The following is a 23,098-nucleotide window of genomic DNA, read 5'->3' on the forward strand; positions in this document are numbered from 1 at the left end:
TGTAAATATAGATTTCAATTTAATAAACTTTAATATTGTACTGAAGTTATCAGTTACCTCTTAAACTGTTTTAATAGGGCCCCCCATCTTTCAAAATAAAGTGACACTACCTTACACAGTAACCAGAAAGTCTACCCAGACTACCAATACTAATTCTCATTTACCCTGGCACCCTTTATACCACTCTGACAGTGTAAATGAGCTTTAATATAAATAAGAATCAGGCTCATAAGGTATATCCTAAAATTTCATTCATTTGAATGATCATACTCCAGGATTTACACTGTCAAAATACATAGATTATTTGTCAGTAATGAAAGGGTTCAAATAGGTCAAGTGTGTAGAAGTGACACTGAAGGTAGATACATGATAGTAGGAGAGCTAAGAATATGTACAACAAGGAAGGACCATACCCTTCTGCTCCTTTCCATAGCACTTCAACAACAGTACCATTAACCTGACAAAAATTCTGGTTATCTTAATTTTACTGCTTTTTCTAGAAAACATTGTATGTGCAAAAGGAAAAGGAGTACTTGTGGCACCTTAGAGACTAACCACTGGAGGCATGAACTAGATCCTTTGGCTAGAATGGTGTTGTAATTGAAATCAATACATATGAAAATGTAGAAAAAATCCAAAAATGTTCATAATAATTTAAATTGGTATTCTATTATTGTTTAATAGTGCAATTAAAACTGAGATTAAATTTTTTAATCTCATAATTAATCGCAATTAATTTTTTTAATCATTTGACAGCCCTAATTTAATCATCATCACTTTGTCTAGTCTCAGTTTATGGTAGTCTTGGACCTGTGACTGGCAGATTGTTTTTTACTACCCTCAAGATTTTTGGGGGTAAAATTCAGGACATTTTTTTCTTTGAGGTTAAATATAATTAAAAGAACATCTTTATAAACTGATGGTATGACTTAAAGCAGTGGCTCTCAAGCTTTTGTACTGGTACCCCCTTTCACACAGCAAGCCTCTGAGTGTGACCCCCCTTATAAATTAAAAACACTTTTTAATATATTTAACACCATTATAAATGCTGGTGGTAATGCGGGTTGGAGGTGGAGGCTGGCAGCTCGCAACCTCCCACGTAATAACCTTGCAACCTCCTGAGGGGTCACAGCCCCCAGTTTGAGAACCTCTGATTTACCTGTATTTTCTTTTTGCATTACAGATCCTACTTTCTGTCAGTGCAAATGTGAGCTTAATGGCCTCAACAAGCTGAATGAAAAATTTTTTGCCACATTATGATAGATTTTCAATATGTATCAAAATGATGATAGACATGCACAATGACAGTATTGTGTATTTATTAAAGATGAGCTTTGAACTTTTTCTTCATGCTCTCATTTGATGTAGTTTGCCACTAGAAACATGTGCAGAGTACTTTGATATGCAGACCTCTTAATTGACAAAATAGAAGTAATCTGCAAAGGTTTTGTGAATTTCCTGTTCACTCACAATAAGTAGAGAGATGCACTGAAGATATTTCTAATGTATGTTCACTGAATATATTAATAGTACTGTTCATTCTACCATCCAGTTTATACATAGTTATAATATGAAAAATGTTCATGCCTCATTTCTCAGATATACTGTCTCAAATAATGTTAAAGCAAGGCAACAAATACATAAATGTATTTGACTTGCACATCTTGTTATCTGAGATGTGCCAAAGGCAGAGAGTCTTCACTTTGAAACTGACATGTTTGTAAGTTCCATAATTATTTTTCTTCCTTGTTGCAATCATTTTGTTAAGGGAGGAATTCTGCAAGCATGTGTTCTATAGAGGCACTTTGAAAAACAATATTGGCCATCCCCTGACATCAGGTTTTACAAAAAGCTTTACTATAAAGTTCAGTTCTAAGGCTCCATATGTTAAACTGAAGTAATTTATTGTATAAAACTGTGACAGTTGCGACCAAGGTAAATCTCCTCTGAACTGAGATATATGCCATCTGAGGCACAAGTGGAAGTTACATTGTGCAACTGAGCATGGGACATTTCCTCTTGCAACAAGGTTTTCCTAGAAGTTACTAAATTGGAAAGTGAAAGAGTGATGAAAATGTCCTGTATAGCCTAGAACCGAAAATGGTATGGGCAGGGATGCAATTAAAACTGAAGAAGATGGACATCAGAAGAGAAAATTCCAGCAGTTAGAGAGCACAAGGTCAAGAGTCTGAGAAGATAATAATCATTACCACTGAGAGTCTGTCATTCTGAAAAAGAAACCCTAGCTAGCTGCAGCAGATGATCTTAAGTAGGCCAAGGAGTCTGACTCTCCGGGCCAGTTCTACCTCTGGCGTTATTAGTTTGGTCTCACCTCTTGCCTTTTGTGGTCATTAACCATATGAGGTGATTTTGTTGAGGTGAGTGGAATAGAACTGAGAGAATTTGAAAAGGCACTGTAGACTGGTGAGTGAGCTTAACTTTTTTTTTCCTTGAAAAGTTCACCATGTTTGCCATCCTCATGAGAAATTTGAGAGGTTGGTTGAGTGGCTTTATTGTAGAACCTGGAGTGCATGAGGAAGATCAGAAAGGCCTGGAATAGTAGTAGTATGTGTGTTTGTGGGTGGGCATGCAGAAATCAAAGAAGCTCTGAACAGCCAAAGGGAGGGGGATTGCCGTCTAGCCTTAGATCCAATGTCTTCAAGGGTAATTTCAGTGTTAGACCACTAGGCAGATAGAACAAAATTCTTGGTCTAAAACTGACAAGCTTGGATGAGAAAATTACCTGAACTCACCAACAAATTGTAAATTAAAAATAACCTATGAATGCCCAGGATGATGCCTAGAGTGATGTTGCTGTGTCTAGTGCCCTGATAGGGAAGTAGTCACATTTCACATTATTTCACAAATGTCACATTTCACATTATTTGTGGAAGAGATCATGTTTAATAAAATACTGCCACAGTGTGTACTCATATGCTGTGATTCAAAATGAGGGGCCCATATTACAATCCAGCATGAAATGGAATATATGGTAAACTACAGAAAGAGTGGAGCCAAAGGCAAATGGAGTATCTGAGAGATTATGGAAATGTGGATTTGACACGGGGAGAAGAGATTTTTTGCTGTGTAGTGAATGAATTGGGGAAATGAAAGATGGTAACAGAAGTGAAGAAAGCAGGAATGTTGACAAGAGTGATTGGAGCTAAATCATCAAGGATGAGAGATGTTTTGGAGTGACATAAAAAGTTGGTATTCAGCCTTTGAAAACTAACAGAGCTGCTTCCTCATTGAATGAGATCAGAGAGAGTCACAAAGTAATCACAGTATAGTGCGTTAATACTGAATTGTGAGGGTTGTGCTGTGAGGTTGTTCTATTCAGTGACGAAGCAGCCCCCTTAGAATTTCTCACCCACCCCTTTCCCCTGGTTGCTGAAAGGGAGGAGTATCCTCTTTGCATCTTTGGCTTGCTCTCCTTCTTTCTGAGAATAAAGAGTGCCTCCCCTCTGTTTTTCTCCCACCCCTACCAACCTTCCAGGTTGTTGAGAAAGAGCAAGTTGCCCCATTGTTGCTGGGAGAGGTAAGAGTTTCCCCTGTCTATCTTCTCACATTCTGGCTTTGAAAGAGAACGCATCCATAGCTCATCCTTTCCCTCCTTGCTTTCCGTTCCTGACTACAAGGGGATGGAAAATCTTTCTTTCTTTCTTTTCCCACACTACCTATGAGTTTGCTCAGCATTTCCTAAACCAGTATGCCTGTATCAGGCAGTTGTAGTTTTCAAGTTCCAAGTACCTTTTAAAATGACATGTGTCAAGTATATGAACACATGAAATGAGTGAGCTTTTTCTGATTCAGCCTGTCTCCCAATCTAAAACTGATATATTAATGATAATTCTTGGCACATAATATAAACACCTTTCATCTACCTGTGAGAGAGGGAAATATTGTTACCCCTACTTTATAGTTGGGGGAACTGAGCCACTGAGATGGGAAATGACATGCCCAAATTTAGGCAGAAAGTGAGTGGGGTGAATTGGGAATACACTCCATGTTTCTTGATTCCATGTCCCATGCATTAGCTACAACATTGTCCTTCCCCTGTTTTTACCTTTATTGCTTTCTCACCTCCCTTTGTCTCTCTTGAGTTCCAATTTCTATTGTGACTCTTCCTTTCACGAAGTTGTTTAGCCTGAGCCTCTCCAATGGTCTTTTTCTCCACTATCCTCACTGGCCCACACTCCCATCAATCCTTTCCCTTCCCTCCATTTTTATGACCTCTCTCACGCAGATTGCCTGCCCCCAATTTGTGCAACCCAGAATCTGTCTTTCCTCCAAACATTGTCACCTACCATCAGCTCCTGACACAAGAGAACTATAGGGTAGAGTGTACCTATGTGGGAAGACATAGAACTGTCTGCTTTGCTGCTACAGTACAGGATCAGGAGAGTCAGCAAATATTAGGCCCCAACACAGCTGGTTCTGACTGCTTTCTCATTCCCCTTTCCCACTGTGATCCACTGTGCTGCACTAAGAGGCACAGTAGGGGCAATGAAGCCAGTGATGGGAGCAGTAAGAAAGGAGGAGGAGGAAGGTTTGAGTACCTGTGCAGCAGTCCTAAGAGTCACCACTAGTAGCCAGAAGAGAAAATTGGAGGGGAAACAGTGTTCACTCCCCGCACCCATGGGGATGCAGCAAGGACAGTGTGACTGTCTCTCCAACTGAGTAAAACTTGGCACATATGGACAGTTAAGAGAGCCTTCTCATTTGCACCCTATTACCTCTCCCTAGATGCTAGAAAAAATCAGAACATAATGCTCGGACTATGGACTCCATGTCAGCCATATGCACAACCTTACAGCGATGAAATGTCAACTATTGCTGATGTACAGAACAGCCACAGTGCTTTACACTTAGAATGTTATACGCAGAGTTATGGTCAAGTATTACATATTGTATTGTCAAAAGAAAAGGAGTACTTGTGGCACCTTAGAGACTAACAAATCTATTTGAGCATAAGCTTTCGTGATGAAGTGAGCTTTAGCTCACGAAAGCTTATGCTCAAATAAATTTGTTAGTCTCTAAGGTGCCACAAGTACTCCTTTTCTTTTTGCAGATACAGACTAACACAGCTGCTACTCTGAAAAATATTGAATTGTGATTCTGTAGGCACAGAGGTCCCTCTAATGAGTGAGCTTAACTATGTGGCTGTAGTTACAGTGAGAGTTATTTGAAATGAGGTCTGTTCTTTGGCTACAGCAGTCAAAGGATGTTAATAAATAATTCCCAGCAAGATAATTTGAACAAACATTCCCCTAAAACATTGTGCTACAAAGCAGAACCTAGAAAGAGACATTAATTGGCATATTTACATTCCCCTGGGAGACGGAGAGGGAAGATTTGCATGAAAGAAAATTAAGTATATGGCTCTGAAGGATGAGATTGAAGGTGGGATTGGTATTCTTAACAGATGTCATTTGAACTGAAGTGAAAGAAATGTTGGTATGGTTGGTTCAGTTTTTTGCATAAGTACAATATCGTTCAACCTGCCAAGTCCCAAAGGTAAGACAGAATATATGAAGAAGACCCAAAATGAGGGATGCGCAATATATTTATACTGGAAACTCTTTTATACTAGAAGAAATCCTGTCAAATTGAAATATAGTTAATTGTAAAACATGAGGCCTCTTGATTACTTTGGGAACAGCAACCACAGTTTCTTTTTTTAAAAAAAAAATTCTCTCTTGTTGCTGTGTGAAAATCCTACACAAATAAGGGAAATGGACTATAGTGAAAGGATGAAATTGATATATACAAAGTGCTGTCAAATGTGAAAGCAACTAAACTGAAAACTAGAGAATTATTTTTTAACCTAATCTCTTTCAGTTACAGTAATCCCATGTGGTATTTATGACAGGTAAAGCAAATATCCAAGCAAATTGATTTTAAATTGATGGTTTAAAATTATGTGGAAATCATTCCCTCAAAGTAGAGACCCTTTTCTGTTACTTCAATCCCATGATTTCTGCCTTTCTGAGAGAACACTTTTTTTTTTTTTTTTTGCACACTGATAATAGAAAGTGAGTTCAGAATGCTAAGGAATTACACTGCTATGCATGTTTCCTTTGAAACAGCAAATTAGATGTACAACATGATTTTGCTTCCATTTCAAAGAATAATATGCAGAGCTGGAAATCCATCTGTTTGCTCTTGCTAGCACCACTGAGACTCCTATGTGTTAAACTGGCTTTTGCTACTTCAAAGTATGTTTGAATTCTTCATTGTGCATATAGCACACACACAAAGCAAACATTCCTTACAATATCAGCAGCTCATATTTCTGTTTATTCTACTTGTAAGTGAAAACAATTTGTTCTTGCTATTTACTGTTTTATTTTGCACCATGTTTTATTTTAGCTATGACAGTGAGGGTCGTCTCACAAATGTTACGTTTCCAACTGGAGTGGTCACTAACCTTCACGGGGAAATGGAAAGGGCCATTACAGTGGACATTGAGTCATCTAGCAGAGAGGAAGACGTCAGCATCACTTCAAACTTATCATCAATTGATTCTTTCTATACCATGGTTCAAGGTACTGTAAACAAAACCACAGGTATTTATAATCAGATTTTTTTTCCGTGCATAATGTATTCAGATCAGCTGCCTAAATGGGTACATTAGCACAGCAGACGTTAGTGAAAATATTACAGTTCAAGGACCTTAGAGGGAGGGAGTAGATACGAGGATGTAATTAACTCTTCTTTATTATCTAACCAACAAGCTCTTGGTTTTGGAAACAAACTTTGGGATCAGGCATAGAGGATACCTAGTCTGCCAATAAATAATGACGAAAGACCACGGGGGAGAGGGGGGGAATGGGGGAAAGAATTGGTTTAAAAATGGTTTGACGTTGGATCTGAGATTTAAGGTAGTTTGTGAAGCTACAGCAGCACATTCTAGCAGCACTCACAGTGCACTTAGTATTTCGCAAATACAGTAAAATATAATGATACAATAAAGAATATACTTTTGACAGTCTAAAAGAACTACTCTGAAAGTGTGATTTTTTTTCCAAAGTGCCTAAGTGACTTTGAGCACAGGTCCCATTGTAAGTCAAATGGATTTGTGCTCCAAATCACTTAGGGCTAGATTCAAAGAGACTTGGGCACGTAAGTCCAATATTTAGGCACCTCTGACATTTACAAAACCACTACTCAGCTTCTGCCTAACCCTGTAGGTGCCTAAAGTCCCCTAGGCACCTAAGTTTCTGCTGGTGGGCATGCGTGAAGCTGCCTAAGTCCTGTCATTGCTGAGCTGCTCGGTGCACTAACTCATGCCTAATCCCCAGCAGGATTCTCAAACAAGGCATTCTCCTGCCTATCACCTTGCCTGTGGGCCCAGTCTGGTAGGTGTGCTCTGAGCATCCTTAACCCTCACAAAAGTCACTTGAGAGGGTGGGAGAGTGTGAGTGTGAGTGTATCCCAGAATATCCAATAGCTCAGTGGTTAGGGAACTCCCCAGGATGTGGGAGTAAGGTTCAAGTCCCTGTTGCAATGCATATTTAATTATTTGTACCAACTGGAACAGCTTCAACAGGAGAGACTGAGGAAGGCACCCCCTAGAATACTCAATAGTCTGGTAATTAGGGCACTTATCTGGAATATGGGAAACCTGGCTTCAAGTCCCAGCTCCGACTCAGGCAGTGGGGGGAGTTAAACCCGCATCTCCCACATCCCAGGTGAGTGCCCTAACCACTGGGCTATTGGCTATAAGCGGGGGGAGAATGTGTCTCTGTGGCTTAGGTGCCTAACTCCAGGAGAGGATTCATGGCTATAAATCCTGATGGGAAGGAAGCACCTCCTCATAGCCTATTAGATGCTTAAGACTCTTTGTGGATCTAGGCATTAAACCTCTCCCTTTTCCTCTGCATTTCAGTGGTGGCTAGTTTAGCTGGCTCCCCACTCAGCTTGCTGGCTTCTGTGAATCCCCTCCTTAAACACCTGACTCTCCACATACAATGCCTGGGGAGTGTGGGTCTGTCAAAACCACTGGGTGGTAGAGGGCCTAGGAGTTGGGTGCTGAGCATTGCTGTGCCTACGTTCCCTGTGTGAATGTAGCCTGTAGATACTTTTAAAAATCTCACCCTGCATATATTAGTCAAATAAATGTCAGTATATAATGTCAAGACTTTATGTACTTGCATATGCGAATGCATGAAAAAGCCAGATTTTTAACCCATGTAAGTAGTGTGTTTTTATACTTTGTTTCATTTTCAGATCAGTTAAGGAACAGCTACCAGATTGGCTATGATGGCTCCCTCAGAATTATCTATGCCAGTGGCATGGATTCACACTACCAAACAGAACCGCATGTCTTAGCTGGCACAGCCAATCCAACAGTAGCAAAAAGAAACATGACTCTCCCAGGAGAGAATGGACAGAATTTAGTAGAATGGAGATTCCGAAAAGAACAAGCCCAAGGAAAAGTCAATGTGTTTGGACGAAAGCTAAGGGTGAGTAAACGTTCGAGTATGTATGATACCGACGGCATTTGGTGTTCATGAGTGGTAACATAGGCACGATTCAATGGGCATTGCTATTCCTCAGCCACAGAATATGTAGAATATATAGTCCCACGGCAGAGCTGAAAGTAGCCATGGTTACTACTTTACCTATTGGGTAGTGTTTTTTCTTTCTTTAATTGCTCTTGTCTTTTCCATGGTCTCTCTTTGTTGAACTTAAAATCATAGAATATCAGGGTTGGAAGGGACCTCAGGAGGTCATCTAGTCCAACCTCCTGCTCAAAAGCAGGACCAATCCCCAATTAAATCATCCCAGCCAGGGCTTTGTCAAGCCTGACCTTAAAAACTTCTAAGGAAGGAGATTCCACCACCTCCCTAGGCAATGCATTCCAGTGTTTCACCACCCTCCTAGTGAAAAAGTTTTTCCTAATATCCAACCTAAACCTCCCCCACTGCAACTTGAGACCATTACTCCTTGTCCTGTCCTCTTCTACCACTGAGAATAGTCTAGAACCATCCTCTCTGGAACCACCTCTCAGGTAGTTGAAAGCAGCTATCAATTGGCATCTAATATCATGGAATGAGTCAGCATTTAGTAGTAGTAGTAGTTGTAGTATTATCATACTGCCTAGGAGCCCAAGTCATGGACTAGGACCCCATTGTGCTAGGTACTGTAGCCATACAGAGCAAAAGATGCTCCCTGCCCCAAAAAGCTTACAATCTAAGTGTAAGAAAAGAAACAACCGATGGATCCAGATAGACGAGGGGAATACAAGGAAAGAAAGAGACAATATTGGTCAGCCATGAAGGGCTCTGATAGTGCATAGAACCATCTTAGGTTTGATGTGTTAGAGAACTGGGACTCAGTGGAAGGATGCAAAGAGAGAGGTTATACGGTCAAAGTGATGGGCTAGGAAAATTACCTTTGCAGCAACATTCCGAATGGATATGAGTGGGGCAAGAATGCATTCGTCCAGGACCGAGAGAAGAATGTTGCAGTAATTGAGACATAAGATGATGAGAGTTCAGATGAGAGTTTTGCCGTGTGGGTGGATAGGAAAGGCCATATTTTCAAGATATTATGCAGAAAGAATCAGCAAGATTTAGACATAGGTGGAATGCGAGGACCTAAAGAAAGAGAAGTCTGAGATGAAGATGACCCCCAGGTTACAGGCCTGAGTGACAAGCAGAATGGTATTGTCCACAGTAATTGAGAAAGGAGGTAACAGGGAAGACTTGGCAGTGGGGAGCGATTGAGAGGTTTGTTTTAGCCATGTTAATCTTGAGTTGATGACTAGACATTCACAAGGAGATGTCAAAGATTTTAGTTTGGCCAAAAGGATACAGGTCTGGAGTGGAAAGGTAGATCTGTGAGTCATCAGCATAGAGATGTCAGTTGAATTTGAATCTTGATAACGTCATGGAATTTCTGTATTTGAAGATAACTTTTATTATCTTTGGTAACACTTCCTGCCATAACACTAGTGCAATCCTAGGATCTCATTCTTTTTAAAAAAATACTGAAAGTTGCAACAATACATATTTCTGGAAGAAAAGTCTTAATTTTGTTTCCAAAAATAACCCTCTAATATGTGCCTTTTACCGTCTTGTTAGGTTTTTTCTCCTTATTATACAGTAGGCAAAATGTATTCAACAGGCAAACTATGATTTACAACAGTCATTTGATAAAGACAACATAGATTAAGCACTCAGAATTAGGTTGCCAGGAGACCACCTCAAGACCACAATAGAAATCTGAATTACTATTGGAATTACACCTAATTCTTTTAAATCAATCTTTGGTGGTTCATCAAATAAAGGTGAATAACTTCAGTCTGGTCCTCTTGACTAGTTATAGGTAATGTGCCATTTTAAAAATTTCATTAGGGACAAAGGAGAAAAGAAAAACACCCTTGCATCTCATATTCCTCCTCATCTCCCCAACCCCAAGAAAAATTGATTTTTTTTTCTGACAAGGAAAAACAATTATTTACAGTGATGGTTGCTCAGCGTAGGCAAAACCCTACCTAGTTTTGGCACCTGCTGTTTCTTGCTAAGGGAATGAAAAAGGAAAGCAGCTCACCTAAAAGAAAGGGAACTTGGCCCAGACAGAAATCTTGTACTCTCTTTTTAAGTATTACTGTGTTCAGCCTGAGGGTCACATTCCTTTTTCTCCTTAGCATTGTAGCTTTCATCTCCACAAACGATTTGTCTTCTCTGGTTCATAACCATTTCATTGTGCAACAAGGGAGGTTAGCAGACCCACTGAAGCACATGTCAAATCTCTTGGAGGCCAAGGCACCCTAGATGGATGGAGGATAATATTCTATTTATAGGGTTCTCTTGCCCAAAGGCCTCTGGGCATCTAAGAAAATCTAACTTAAACCTGGTTTGCTACCAAAAAATGTAATATGGCCAAATAAATCACAGAATCAGCAAAAGAAAAATCCCCATTAATCCCATCTTTCAGAAATAGAGTGATACCCTTCAAACTTCCTTGCTCTGGTGCAGTGGTTCCCTAACTTGTTCCGCCGCTTGTGTAGGAAAAGCCCTCGCCGCTTCCAGCAGCTCCCATTGGCCTGCAGCAGCGAACCGTGGCCACTGGGAGCCACGATCGGCCGAACCTGCGGACGCAGCATGTAAACAAACCGGCCCGGCTCGCCAGGGGCTTTCCCTGCACAAGCAATGGAACAAGTTTGGGAACCACTGCTCTAGTGCAACAAGGAAGGGAGAAGAACCTGTAAGGTGCTACAGCCTCACAGGAGTTATGGAGAGATGAGGAGAAAGTTGAGGGAAAGGCAAATAGAGGGGGGAGATTTGTCAAAATAGGGAAAAAACAGAGTGAGCAATTAGAAATTTGGATAAAATAATAGTAATTAAAGTGCAAATACCTTTGGGGGAAAATAGGGTAGGAGGAGAAAAGTAAGAAGATGAGATGGTGAGAGGAAAATACCTTGAGAAAGGAGAGAAAAAAAGCCCTAAAGAAAAAAAGCTGAGACCTTTTTTTTAAAATTTGTGTAAACACACACTATGAAAAGGCTGCAGTGCAGTCTGCATAAGAGTGAAGGAGAAAAGAGAATGGAGAGGAGAGAATGAGAAAAGAAGGAAGAACAAAAAACAGGGCACTCCTAACTTTTCCCTGCTAATATGTCAATAACCATTTGCTGCAAAGAAGACAAATGTACACAAAGACAATGACAAAATGTATTGCTGAAATATGTATTAGTGAATATTACACTTTCACTGTATTATACTTGATGTAGGTAACATGATGCATTTATCTAAATTTTTAATCTAATTTTTAAATCTATCCATAATCCCAAAATAATTTGCAATTTATGCCACATACAGAAGGCTTTGGATCTTCTAGTTATGTACATAATCATGGACTACTGATACATTTCTCCCATTTTTACTGAGAATTCCAAAGACCAAAAGAAAGAATAGGCAGAAAGGGACAGACAGAGGTGAATGGAGGGGTGTCTGCGGAAGGCTAAGAAATGGAAGACAGAGATAAAGAGCACTCCCTACAGAAAAACTAATTCAGGCAAATCACCTGATCTAAAAGGTAGGGAAATGGAATAAAAAAATCTTCCTGAAAATAAAAATAGCAAAAGCCCTCAAACAACGGAAGTGGGGCAGATGGGAGTATGCCATATTCAGATTTAAACTGGTTTTAGAATCAATCTTGGTCCATACTAAAAAGTTAGGTCAACCCAAGTTCATTGCTCAAGGGTGTAAGAAAATCCAGACCCTGGAGTGATGTAGGTAACTGAACTCACCCCGGTGTAGACAGCACGAGGTTGATGGTAGAATTCTTCTTTCTTAGGGAGGGAGCTTACCTATGATGAGAGAGAACCCCTCCCATCTGAACAGGTAGCCTCTACAGTGAAGTGCTACAGAGGCACAGCTGCACCTTGAAGTGTTTCGAGTATAGACAAGCCCTTAGAACATTTATTTGTGGAAGTATATTTAAAGAACATTAGACAGCTCATTAAGTGTATTACATAACACTTCTGCAGCTGTTAGATTTTTCCGTTTTTTTATACAAGACAGTTTTTACATGAAAACAAGATTTTTGTTCTGAAGGTGAGAACAAAGATCCTGTTTTTATGCCACTGATCCCACAAGAACAAGTCAACAGAGACAAATATGATACATAAGCAGATCAGATTCTTTGGAAAATGTTTGGGGTTTTTTTCCCCCCAAACTTTTCTGTGATCCATCAGCAGCTCTTTAATACCCGTTAGCCCAACAATAAAGATCTAACTTAGATGCATGTTTTTGAAGCATATCAACTGTAGGGTAAAGTTCAAGGCAGTTTATATTTTCACTCATGTGCACTCTTTAAAAGCAAATATCTTCCTTTAGTTTCTCTGATCAGCATATTCTCTTGCTCCTTTCCAAATGTTACTGGACTAGCTCTCTTCACCCCTTATTCATACTCCTCTCTTCTCCTGCATGTGTCAATTTAGAAAGTGGATTTTTAAAAATGCTTTATACAACTATCATCTTGTTCTTGCCCCTTCTTCTCATTTATTATCATTTTGCTGTGCTGAAAATCTATCTTGGTTATCAATAATTCATCTTCACACAGAAAACTCAAAAAAGAAAGAGCACATGTGGAGTGGGTTCAGAGATGAGCAGCAAAAATGGTGTAGACCTGGATTAAAAAAGAAACTAAAAAACAAAGGGACAGGTTACTGTAGAGAGGGGATAAATTAAGACGAGATATGCTAGAGGTATATAAAGTATGAATAGTAAACAAAAAGAAAAACAGTCATTTCTATTCACCTGCTCTCATAATACAAGAATAAAGGGACAATCAATGAAGCTAAAAGGCAGTGTATTCAAAAATGAAAAAAATGCATACAATGTATAATTAATGTATGGAACTCACTGTTATCACTGGTTTCAACAAAGGGTTTTTCTGTATACGTACGAAGAGAAGTTCCATAGTTAGAATGGAAAGGTTGTTGGCTGGTTGTTTTTTTTATTAAAAACTGTTATAAACATTATGCTTCAGGACATAATCCAACCTTTAATTGACCCATGGGTTGGGAATAAACTTCCTCTGAGGGCATGTTATTTCATAATTATCCACTAAGGGTTTCTTGTATCTTCCTTGGAGGCATCTTGCATTAGATACTGTCATAGACAAGATACTGACTAAATATTGTGTGTCTGATACAGTATGGCAATTCCTATGTGCTTAAGTTTAAATCTAGCTTCAAAACGTTAACTTTTACTAGTTGTTTTGATGGTGCTCACAGTAAAGGATTAGGACTGAGTTCTTTGCTCACTTTTTAAGTGTCATTGATTAATGTTAATTAACCGTGCAGTGATTTGTCTTGTTTCACTGAATTATTTGCTAACTCTTTAGTCATTGCCCCACATTTTTGTACTGCTTATCTAAAAGCAGTGGTATGTGCTCTTCAAATAGCACCAGTTATTATAAAAGTTTTCAATGGATATACTTTAGTATTTTGTTAACTGTTGACTAAACCTTAAGGAATTTAATTGAAAAGATTTTGAACAAATGCCAGGCTGTCTCTCCACTTAATGAAACCTTTTAAAACATCAGTTAATCTAAAGCCTTGCACTTATAGCAAGAAGTTGCTAAATTAATGTACTGACACAAGGAATCAATCATTATAAATGGTGTTTAAACAATAGCTGGTACTCTGAGGAAGTAATAGGTCACTGGTATTTGAACAACATGATTTATTGTGTCATCTTGTTTGTTTTATAAAAGGTTAATGGCAGAAACCTCCTTTCAGTCGACTTTGATCGAACCACAAAGACAGAAAAGATCTATGATGACCACCGTAAATTTCTGCTGAGGATTGCTTACGACACATCAGGGCATCCAACTCTCTGGCTGCCAAGCAGCAAGCTGATGGCTGTCAATGTTACCTATTCATCTACAGGTCAAATTGGCAGTATTCAGCGAGGAACCACCAGTGAAAAAGTAGAGTATGATGGGCAGGGAAGGATTGTATCTAGAGTATTTGCAGATGGAAAAACTTGGAGTTACACCTATCTGGAAAAGGTAAAGAACACTAAAGTTTTAACAGATGCTTTGTTCTATCAACATTGCTTTTAGCACATTGAAAGCTATGCACAACATATCAGCGGTATGCAAAGAAAATACACAGCAGGACCAAATTTTATTTCTGGTTTTAAGTATCCATATGTGATTCACATGGGTACTGGGGTGATTAATGTTTCTGCAGTCTAGTCTTAGTTAACTTCTAGTAACTGATGTATTCGTAAATTATTTAGGCCATATAACAAACATGCAGCATCTCTATCTACCTGCTTTCTTAATACATAAAATAATATACAGGAATTAATGAGATCTTGGTAACTTAAGTCACTGGTAAATGATTTATGTCCAACTTGTATGTTGTGTTTTGTGGCACAGAAAAGAGTTATTATTTCATTATAGTTAAAGCTGCCAGTTCATACTTTGTTCATGCTGTAGCACAGAATAAAAGCAATGATGGAGAACTCAGGAGTCTTCTGTATATATTAATATAATAGAAACATGAGTCTCTTTCCCAATACTGTCTCTGCATATCCCCATTGTGAGATCTTATGCCCTGCCATGTAACAGCAGAACCCATCTAGTACCCTTAGTTCTCGAGTGCTGTGACCAAGCAGCAATCACATACTACCTTTCCCCCTCCCCGCAGCCTGATTGCTTTGTTATAGATCTAGTAACTCATGGCAAGGCATGCTGTTTCACAGGTAATAGACTCAGAGAACAAAAGTTACTTTGATAAGTAACTTCTCTTTTTCTGTAGTTTGTAGTTTTGTATTAGATATGTTGCTATAAGGAACATATAATTTTAAAAGTGTATTGTTCAATATGAGCAAAAAATGAAGTTGCCATTCAAGGTATGAAGTTCATACTGAGGGATTTTGCTTTATCCATCTTTCAGGAAAATTCATATTGGATAGCTATTTTCAGCTAGCAGGAATACATGCTGGCCATGACCATAGTCCTATATAGATAAGAAAAAGGTTGTATTGGCTGCTTGATTTCAAAATCATGCATTGTTTACGTGACAAGACATATAAAATATTGCCAGTTTCTAAAACTAAAATCTTTAACGGGGCGGTATTAAAATCATATTCAAATACATGCCTTGTCTTCCCTGAACTATTGATAACACCTTCCGTTATTAATAGGCAACTATTTTTAAAATCATCTTCTTGTTATCATTTATGTTGCTTGTTTGCATTTTGCATATGGAATAATCTTTTGAAGAGTGGGTGAAAGCTGTCAACAGTGGAGTGAACCTGGCATGACTGGTTGGTTTCACTCTACAGCTACTTCAGAAGGTCGTGCTGGAATCAAGGCTAACCCATGGTCTGTCCGTATCTCCACTCCATCAAGCTGACCCCCTTACTCCCTACAGAGTACCCCAAGTAGCAGCAGCATCTGTGCCTGCTGATGTTCACGGCCTCTGCATGAAACTGATTAAGTCATTTCATTCTGCTGCTACAAAGCTGAGACCAGCTGCAACAGTCGAGGGAAGATCTAAATAGGAGAAACTTTTTTTTTTGGTTAAGTTATGAGGCTGGAAAGCTCTCCACCTCCTCTCCAGCATCCATGAGACATAGGGGAAAGCTCCACCTGTAGCCAGGCAGGAGGCGAGGAATGCTCCCATACACAGCGGAGTCCATCAAGTGGGGAAAGCCCACATGGATAAAAACATCCACTGGCCAAGCCTTTTAGAAAAGAAATTCTCTGAGCTGTAATGACAGTACTTTGTGGAAATCCCAGTTCCAAACTGTCAAGGATCCTTCCCCACTCTGAACTCTAGGGTACAGATGTGGGGACCTGCATGAAAGACCCCCTAACCTTATTCTTACCAGCTTAGGTTAAAAACTTTCCCAAGGTACAAACTTTGCCTTGTCCTTCAACAGTATGCTGCCACCACCAAGTGTTTTAAACAAAGAACAGGGAAAGAGACCACTTGGAGACGTCTTCCCCCAAAATATCCCCCCAAGCCCTACGCCCCCTTTCCTGGGGAAGGCTTGATAAAAATCCTTACCAATTTGTACAGGTGAACACAGACTCAAACCGTTGGATCTTAAGAACAATGAAAAATCAATCAGGTTCTTAAAAGAAGAATTTTAATTAAAGAAAAGGTAAAAGAATCACCTCTGTAAAATCAGGATGGTAAATACCTTACAGGGTAATCAGAATCAAAACATAGAGAATCCCTCTAAGCAAAATCTTAAGTTACAAAAAGACTCAAAAACAGGAATATACATTCCCTCCAGCACAGCTTATTTTACCAGACATTAAACAAAAGAAAATCTAACGCATTTTCTAGCTAGATTACTTACTAACTTAACAGGAGTTGTAAGGCTGCATTCCTGATCTGTTCCCAGCAAAAGCATCACACAGACAGACCAAACCCTTTGTTCCCCCCCTCCAGATTTGAAAGACTCTTGTCCCCTCATTGGCCATTTTGGGTCAGGTGCCAGCGGGGTTACCTTAGCCTCTTAACCCTTTACACATGAAAGGGTTTTGCCTCTGGCCAGGAGGGATTTTATAGCACTGTATATAGAAAGGTGGTTACCTTTACATTTATATTTATGACACAAACTGTGGCTGATGGTATGGATTTTCTCACCAGAGCAACTGATCATAGAATCATAGAATCATAGAATATCAGGCTTGGAAGGGACCCCAGAAGGTCATCTAGTCCAACCCCCTGCTCGAAGCAGGACCAATTCCCAGTTAAATCATCCCAGCCAGGGCTTTGTCAAGCCTGACCTTAAAAACCTCTAAGGAAGGAGATTCTACCACCTCCCTAGGTAACGCATTCCAGTGTTTCACCACCCTCTTAGTGAAAAAGTTTTTCCTAATATCCAATCTAAACCTCCCCCACTGCAACTTGAGACCATTACTCCTCGTTCTGTCATCTGCTACCATTGAGAACAGTCTAGAGCCATCCTCTTTGGAACCCCCTTTCAGGTAGTTGAAAGCAGCTATCAAATCCCCCCTCATTCTTCTCTTCTGCAGGCTAAACAATCCCAGCTCCCTCAGCCTCTCCTCATAAGTCATGTGTCCTAGACCCCTAATCATTTTTGTTGCCCTTCGCTGGACTCTCTCCAATTTATCCACATCCTTCTTGTAGTGTGGGGCCCAAAACTGGACACAGTACTCCAGATGAGGCCTCACCAATGTCGAATAGAGGGGAACGATCACATCCCTCGATCTGCTCGCTATGCCCCTACTTATACATCCCAAAATGCCATTGGCCTTCTTGGCAACAAGGGCACACTGCTGACTCATATCCAGCTTCTCGTCCACTGTCACCCGTAGGTCCTTTTCCGCAGAACTGCTGCCTAGCCATTCGGTCCCTAGTCTGTAGCGGTGCATTGGATTCTTCCATCCTAAGTGCAGGACCCTGCACTTGTGATGACTTGTGATGACCCTGCACTTATCCTTATTGAACCTCATCAGATTTCTTTTGGCCCAATCCTGCAATTTGTCTAGGTCCTTCTGTATCCTATCCCTCCCCTCCAGCGTATCTACCACTCCTCCCAGTTTAGTATCATCCACAAATTTGCTGAGAGTGCAATCCACACCATCCTCCAGATCATTTATGAAGATATTGAACAAAACCGGCCCCAGGACCAACCCTTGGGGCACTCCACTTGATACCGGCTGCCAACTAAACATGGAGCCATTGATCACTACCCGTTGAGCCCAACAATCTAGCCAGCTTTCTACCCACCTTATAGTGCATTCATCCAGCCCATACTTCCTTAACTTGCTGACAAGAATACTGTGGGAGACAGTGTCAAAAGCTTTGCTAAAGTCAAGAAACAATACATCCACTGCTTTTCCTTCATCCACAGAACCAGTAATCTCATCATAAAAGGCAATTAGATTAGTCAGGTATGACCTTCCCTTGGTGAATCCATGCTGGCTGTTCCTGATCACTTTCCTCTCATGCAAGTGCTTCAGGATTGATTCTTTGAGGACCTGCTCCATGATTTTTCCAGGGACTGAGGTGAGGCTGACTAGCCTGTAGTTCCCAGGATCCTCCTCCTTCCCTTTTTTAAAGATTGGCACTACATTAGCCTTTTTCCAGTCATCCGGGACTTCCCCGGTTCGCCACGAGTTTTCAAAGATAATGGCCAATGGCTCTGCAATCACAGCCGCCAATTCCTTCAGCACTCTTGGATGCAACTCGTCCGGCCCCATGGACTTGTGCACGTCCAGCTTTTCTAAATAGTCCCTAACCACCTCTATCTCCACAGAGGGCTGGCCATCTCTTCCCCATTTTGTGATGCCCAGCGCAGCAGTCTACTGGTTGGAAGGAAACTGGAATCACAGATGCTCTCAGAATCTACTGTTCCAACTCTGCTCTGGGACAGAGCCTTTCTTTCAATATTGCTTTGCCTACTAACTTAAGTTCTGTCTAGTAAATAATTCTGTGTTGTTATTATGTGGCATCTCTCTAGGTGTAATGCAACTGTTATTATTTAGAGCTATAAATGTACCTTTCATTGTATAAATACAGAAGTTAAGGTTCCTACCTGAGAAGCTAATATTCTAATTATTTTTTCACTGAAACCATTATTAAGCAAATATTGTTCACCAACAGTCGTGGACATGATTTAATCAAGGCCAATGATTCACAATATCCAGGCATCAGAAAAATGGCATTGACTGACAGAATAATTCTTGTGTAGCTGGTCTTGGTGTAAATAATCTAACAATTACTATGCCCGTGTAATAAATACATATAGAACAAGAACAATAGGGATCTTCAGGCTGGTAAAATTCTTCTGCATTATCACTAATTATGGGGGAGAAATTGCATCTCCCATATGTTGTTCCCTTCGTGAGTTATTGGCCTGAAGACAGTTTTTCTTCTGCCCGTATTAAACATGCCTTATCCAAATCCATTGACAATCTGCTGTTTGGCTGTGAGTACTTGATAAAAGAATGACATAGTCATAACGAGTAGCACATTATGAATCTGGAGCCACTAATTACAGAACCGCTTACAATTAAGCATCCAAGTAAATTAGGCAGGGAAATGTTTAACACGTAAGGTCAAAGCTAACGTAATTAAAAAAGATTATAATTTTCTCAAGTGGAATGTCACATTTTTGTTGTCAAGAAGTTGTGTGTTAATTCACCATTTGTCACATGGTTAAAATCTGTTCTTGCTTTTCAGTCAATGGTCCTCCTGCTTCATAGCCAACGGCAGTACATCTTTGAATACGATCTGTTGGATCGGCTTTCTGCCATCACCATGCCCAGCGTTGCTCGTCATACCATGCAAACCATTCGTTCCATTGGCTATTACCGGAACATATACAACCCCCCTGAAAGCAATGCCTCCGTTATCATGGACTACAATGAAGAAGGACAGCTCCTTCAAACAGCTTTCTTGGGTACAAGCCGAAGAGTCTTGTTCAAATATAGAAGGCAGACCAAGCTCTCAGAAATTTTGTATGATAGTACAAGAGTCAGTTTTACTTATGATGAGACAGCCGGTGTTCTGAAAACAGTAAACCTCCAGAGTGATGGTTTTATCTGCACCATTAGATACAGGCAAATCGGCCCATTGATTGACAGGCAGATTTTCCGCTTTAGTGAAGACGGAATGGTAAATGCTCGATTTGACTACAGCTATGACAATAGCTTCAGAGTGACTAGCATGCAAGGTGTCATCAATGAAACCCCATTGCCCATTGATCTCTACCAGTTTGATGATATCTCTGGTAAAGTTGAGCAGTTTGGAAAATTTGGAGTTATATATTATGATATTAACCAGATAATTTCCACAGCTGTAATGACTTACACAAAACACTTTGATGCTCATGGCCGCATCAAAGAAATTCAGTATGAAATCTTTCGGTCGCTAATGTACTGGATTACAATTCAGTACGATAACATGGGGCGAGTGACTAAAAGAGAAATTAAAATTGGGCCATTTGCCAACACCACCAAATATGCTTATGAATACGATGTTGATGGTCAGCTCCAGACAGTTTATCTAAATGAAAAAATCATGTGGCGATACAACTATGATTTAAATGGCAACCTCCATTTGCTCAACCCCAGTAACAGTGCCCGTTTAACACCACTGCGCTATGACCTGCGAGACAGAATCACGCGACTAGGCGATGTTCAGTACCGATTAGATGAAGATGGATTCCTGCGTCAGAGGGGTACTGAGATCTTTGAATACAGCTCAAAGGGCCTTCTTACTAGAGTTTACAGCAAAGGCAGTGGGTGGACAGTAATATACCGTTATGATGGACTAGGGCGACGGGTTTCCAGTAAAACTAGCCTCGGACAGCACCTCCAGTTTTTTTACGCAGACCTTACTTATCCAACGAGGATAACTCATGTATATAACCATTCAAGCTCTGAGATCACTTCTCTTTACTATGACCTGCAAGGGCACCTTTTTGCCATGGAGATTAGCAGTGGGGATGAGTTTTACATTGCCTCAGACAACACTGGGACACCACTGGCTGTCTTTAGTAGCAACGGTCTGATGCTTAAACAAATTCAGTACACTGCTTATGGCGAGATCTATTTTGACTCCAACCTTGACTTTCAGTTGGTAATAGGATTCCATGGAGGCTTGTATGACCCACTGACCAAACTAGTCCATTTTGGAGAAAGAGATTATGACATATTGGCAGGCCGCTGGACTACACCTGACATTGAAATCTGGAAAAGAATTGGGAAGGATCCAGCTCCTTTTAACCTCTACATGTTTAGAAATAACAATCCAGCCAGTAAAATACATGATGTGAAGGATTATATCACAGGTACATTGGAATTGTTTAAACTGTAGTAATATTTCCTACCTACTCAAAAATCTAATCTGTTATAATGTACTTCTCACCCTGAAATCTGAACATGTGGGTTGTGCACTAAGTATGGTGTCAGCTGAACTGAATATGGGAAAATGTCAGAAAAACTAATTTAATTGTTCACAACATTTGCTAGACAAATAGGTTAGATGATGCATGCTTCAGTTTGTTTCCAGTTATGTAAAGAAAAATGACCTACCACTGTGCATCAACAGAAGTTCCTGAAAAATACAGAGTTATATGAATACATGTCATGTGTTTCAATATTAGAACTAAGTAAGGTTATCTGTGCCTTTTTTTATTTAGGTTGAGTAAGACTAAAGGAGGCTCATCTGCACTTAGTAAGGAGGTGTGAGTGTTCCTCCAAAAAGGAAATAGGGAAACAAGTGGTTTTCCATCATTTTGACAAACATTTGCCCACTGGTTAGTTAATAGGTGTTGACAGGCTGTCAGAGGTAGGGCTGCCCACAGTCCCTTGAATCTATCATCTCCTAGCAATATGTACTGTAGGGAATGCCATAGCACTAATTTTCATTGTGACATTTAGAGAAATGCAATTGCCACAAAAGTATTACTAGAAAAATGAAAACTAAATTTCAACTAACATCTTTGATCTACAGTAGAATCTCAGAGTTCTGAACGCCAGAGTTACGAACTGACCAGTCAACTACACACCTCATTTGAAACCAGAGTACGCAATCAGGCAGCAACAGAGACCCAAAAAAACCAAAAGCAAACAGAGTACAATATTGTGTTAAACATAAACTACTAAAAAAAAAAAAAAGTAAAGCAGCATTTTTCTTCTGCATAGCAAAGTTTCAAAGCTGTATTAAGTCAATGTTGAGTTGTAAACTTTTGAAAGAACAACCATAACATTTTGTTCAGAGTTATGAACAACCTCCATTCCTGTAAATCTGAGGTTCTACTGTATAGAATAATATGGACCCACCATAGATATAAAGCTGGAGCTTCTATAAGTAGTTTAGGTGACTTTATGCCAGATGGCAGCTTTGCATCCACAGCTTGCTGGGGTTTATTATGTACCTGGGAACACTTTAAATAATAATTTTGAAGTAAAGATTTTCAAGACCTTTTCTGACATTCTAAAAGATTCTATTCCCTCCCCCAGTTTTTGCGGGGTTTTCATTGGAAACTGCTGGCTTTTAATACCCACAGTTCTCCCATCTTCGTTTAATGTAGTATGTATGAAAAGATGTTGGCCAGACAGAAATCCACAGAGCAGGCTCAGCTCAGGCATGAGCAGAGCAAGCTGCCCCTACTCTGCCTAATCAACAGTTCTCCATCCTAACCTGGCTGCTAGCTTTCTATTAAAGAACAACAACAATCCATTGTTAGTGTGCCCAATGTAATATTTTTTTAACTAGAAACTAATTATAGTGACTTTACCAGATAGGACTCTGGGGAACTGCTGAGTTAAGGAGGTTCCATTTTACAGCGCTGCTATCGGAGTACTGTAGAAGCCACACTTCAAGAGCAACAAATAGACAATTAAGACTAGCACCACTAGAAAAATTCTGCAACCAAAATGTTTTTCCTACGGTAGTTGCTAATTGCTGCTCTGAAATAGGAACTGTTGCAGAGAGTAGATTTCAACAGTTACTGATGGATGTGAGGAATTTTCCTTTTTATTTTTTCCCATTCGCCCAACTGAATCTAAGATAGGGTGATTCGGATTCTGATCTCTCTTTTACAGCAACAAAATTGCTTACTAAGTTCCTTACATG

General features: G+C 39.9%; 1 protein-coding gene across 10 annotated transcripts in view; it reads left to right on the forward strand.

The window, feature by feature from the left end:
* The window catches only part of TENM3 (teneurin transmembrane protein 3), a 468,379-nt gene that overhangs the window by 440,059 nt on the left and 5,222 nt on the right, over positions 1-23,098 (forward strand). For all 10 annotated transcript variants that reach the window (XM_077814520.1, XM_077814521.1, XM_077814523.1 and 7 more), the window contains 4 exons: positions 6,373-6,548; positions 8,233-8,468; positions 14,233-14,529; positions 19,697-21,308. In XM_077814520.1, coding sequence (XP_077670646.1) covers positions 6,373-6,548; positions 8,233-8,468; positions 14,233-14,529; positions 19,697-21,308 — 2,321 coding nt within the window. The remainder of the gene's footprint in view (positions 1-6,372; positions 6,549-8,232; positions 8,469-14,232; positions 14,530-19,696; positions 21,309-23,098) is intronic.

This window comes from Eretmochelys imbricata, chromosome 4, assembly GCF_965152235.1.
Source record: "Eretmochelys imbricata isolate rEreImb1 chromosome 4, rEreImb1.hap1, whole genome shotgun sequence".
NCBI lineage: Eukaryota > Metazoa > Chordata > Testudines > Cheloniidae > Eretmochelys > Eretmochelys imbricata.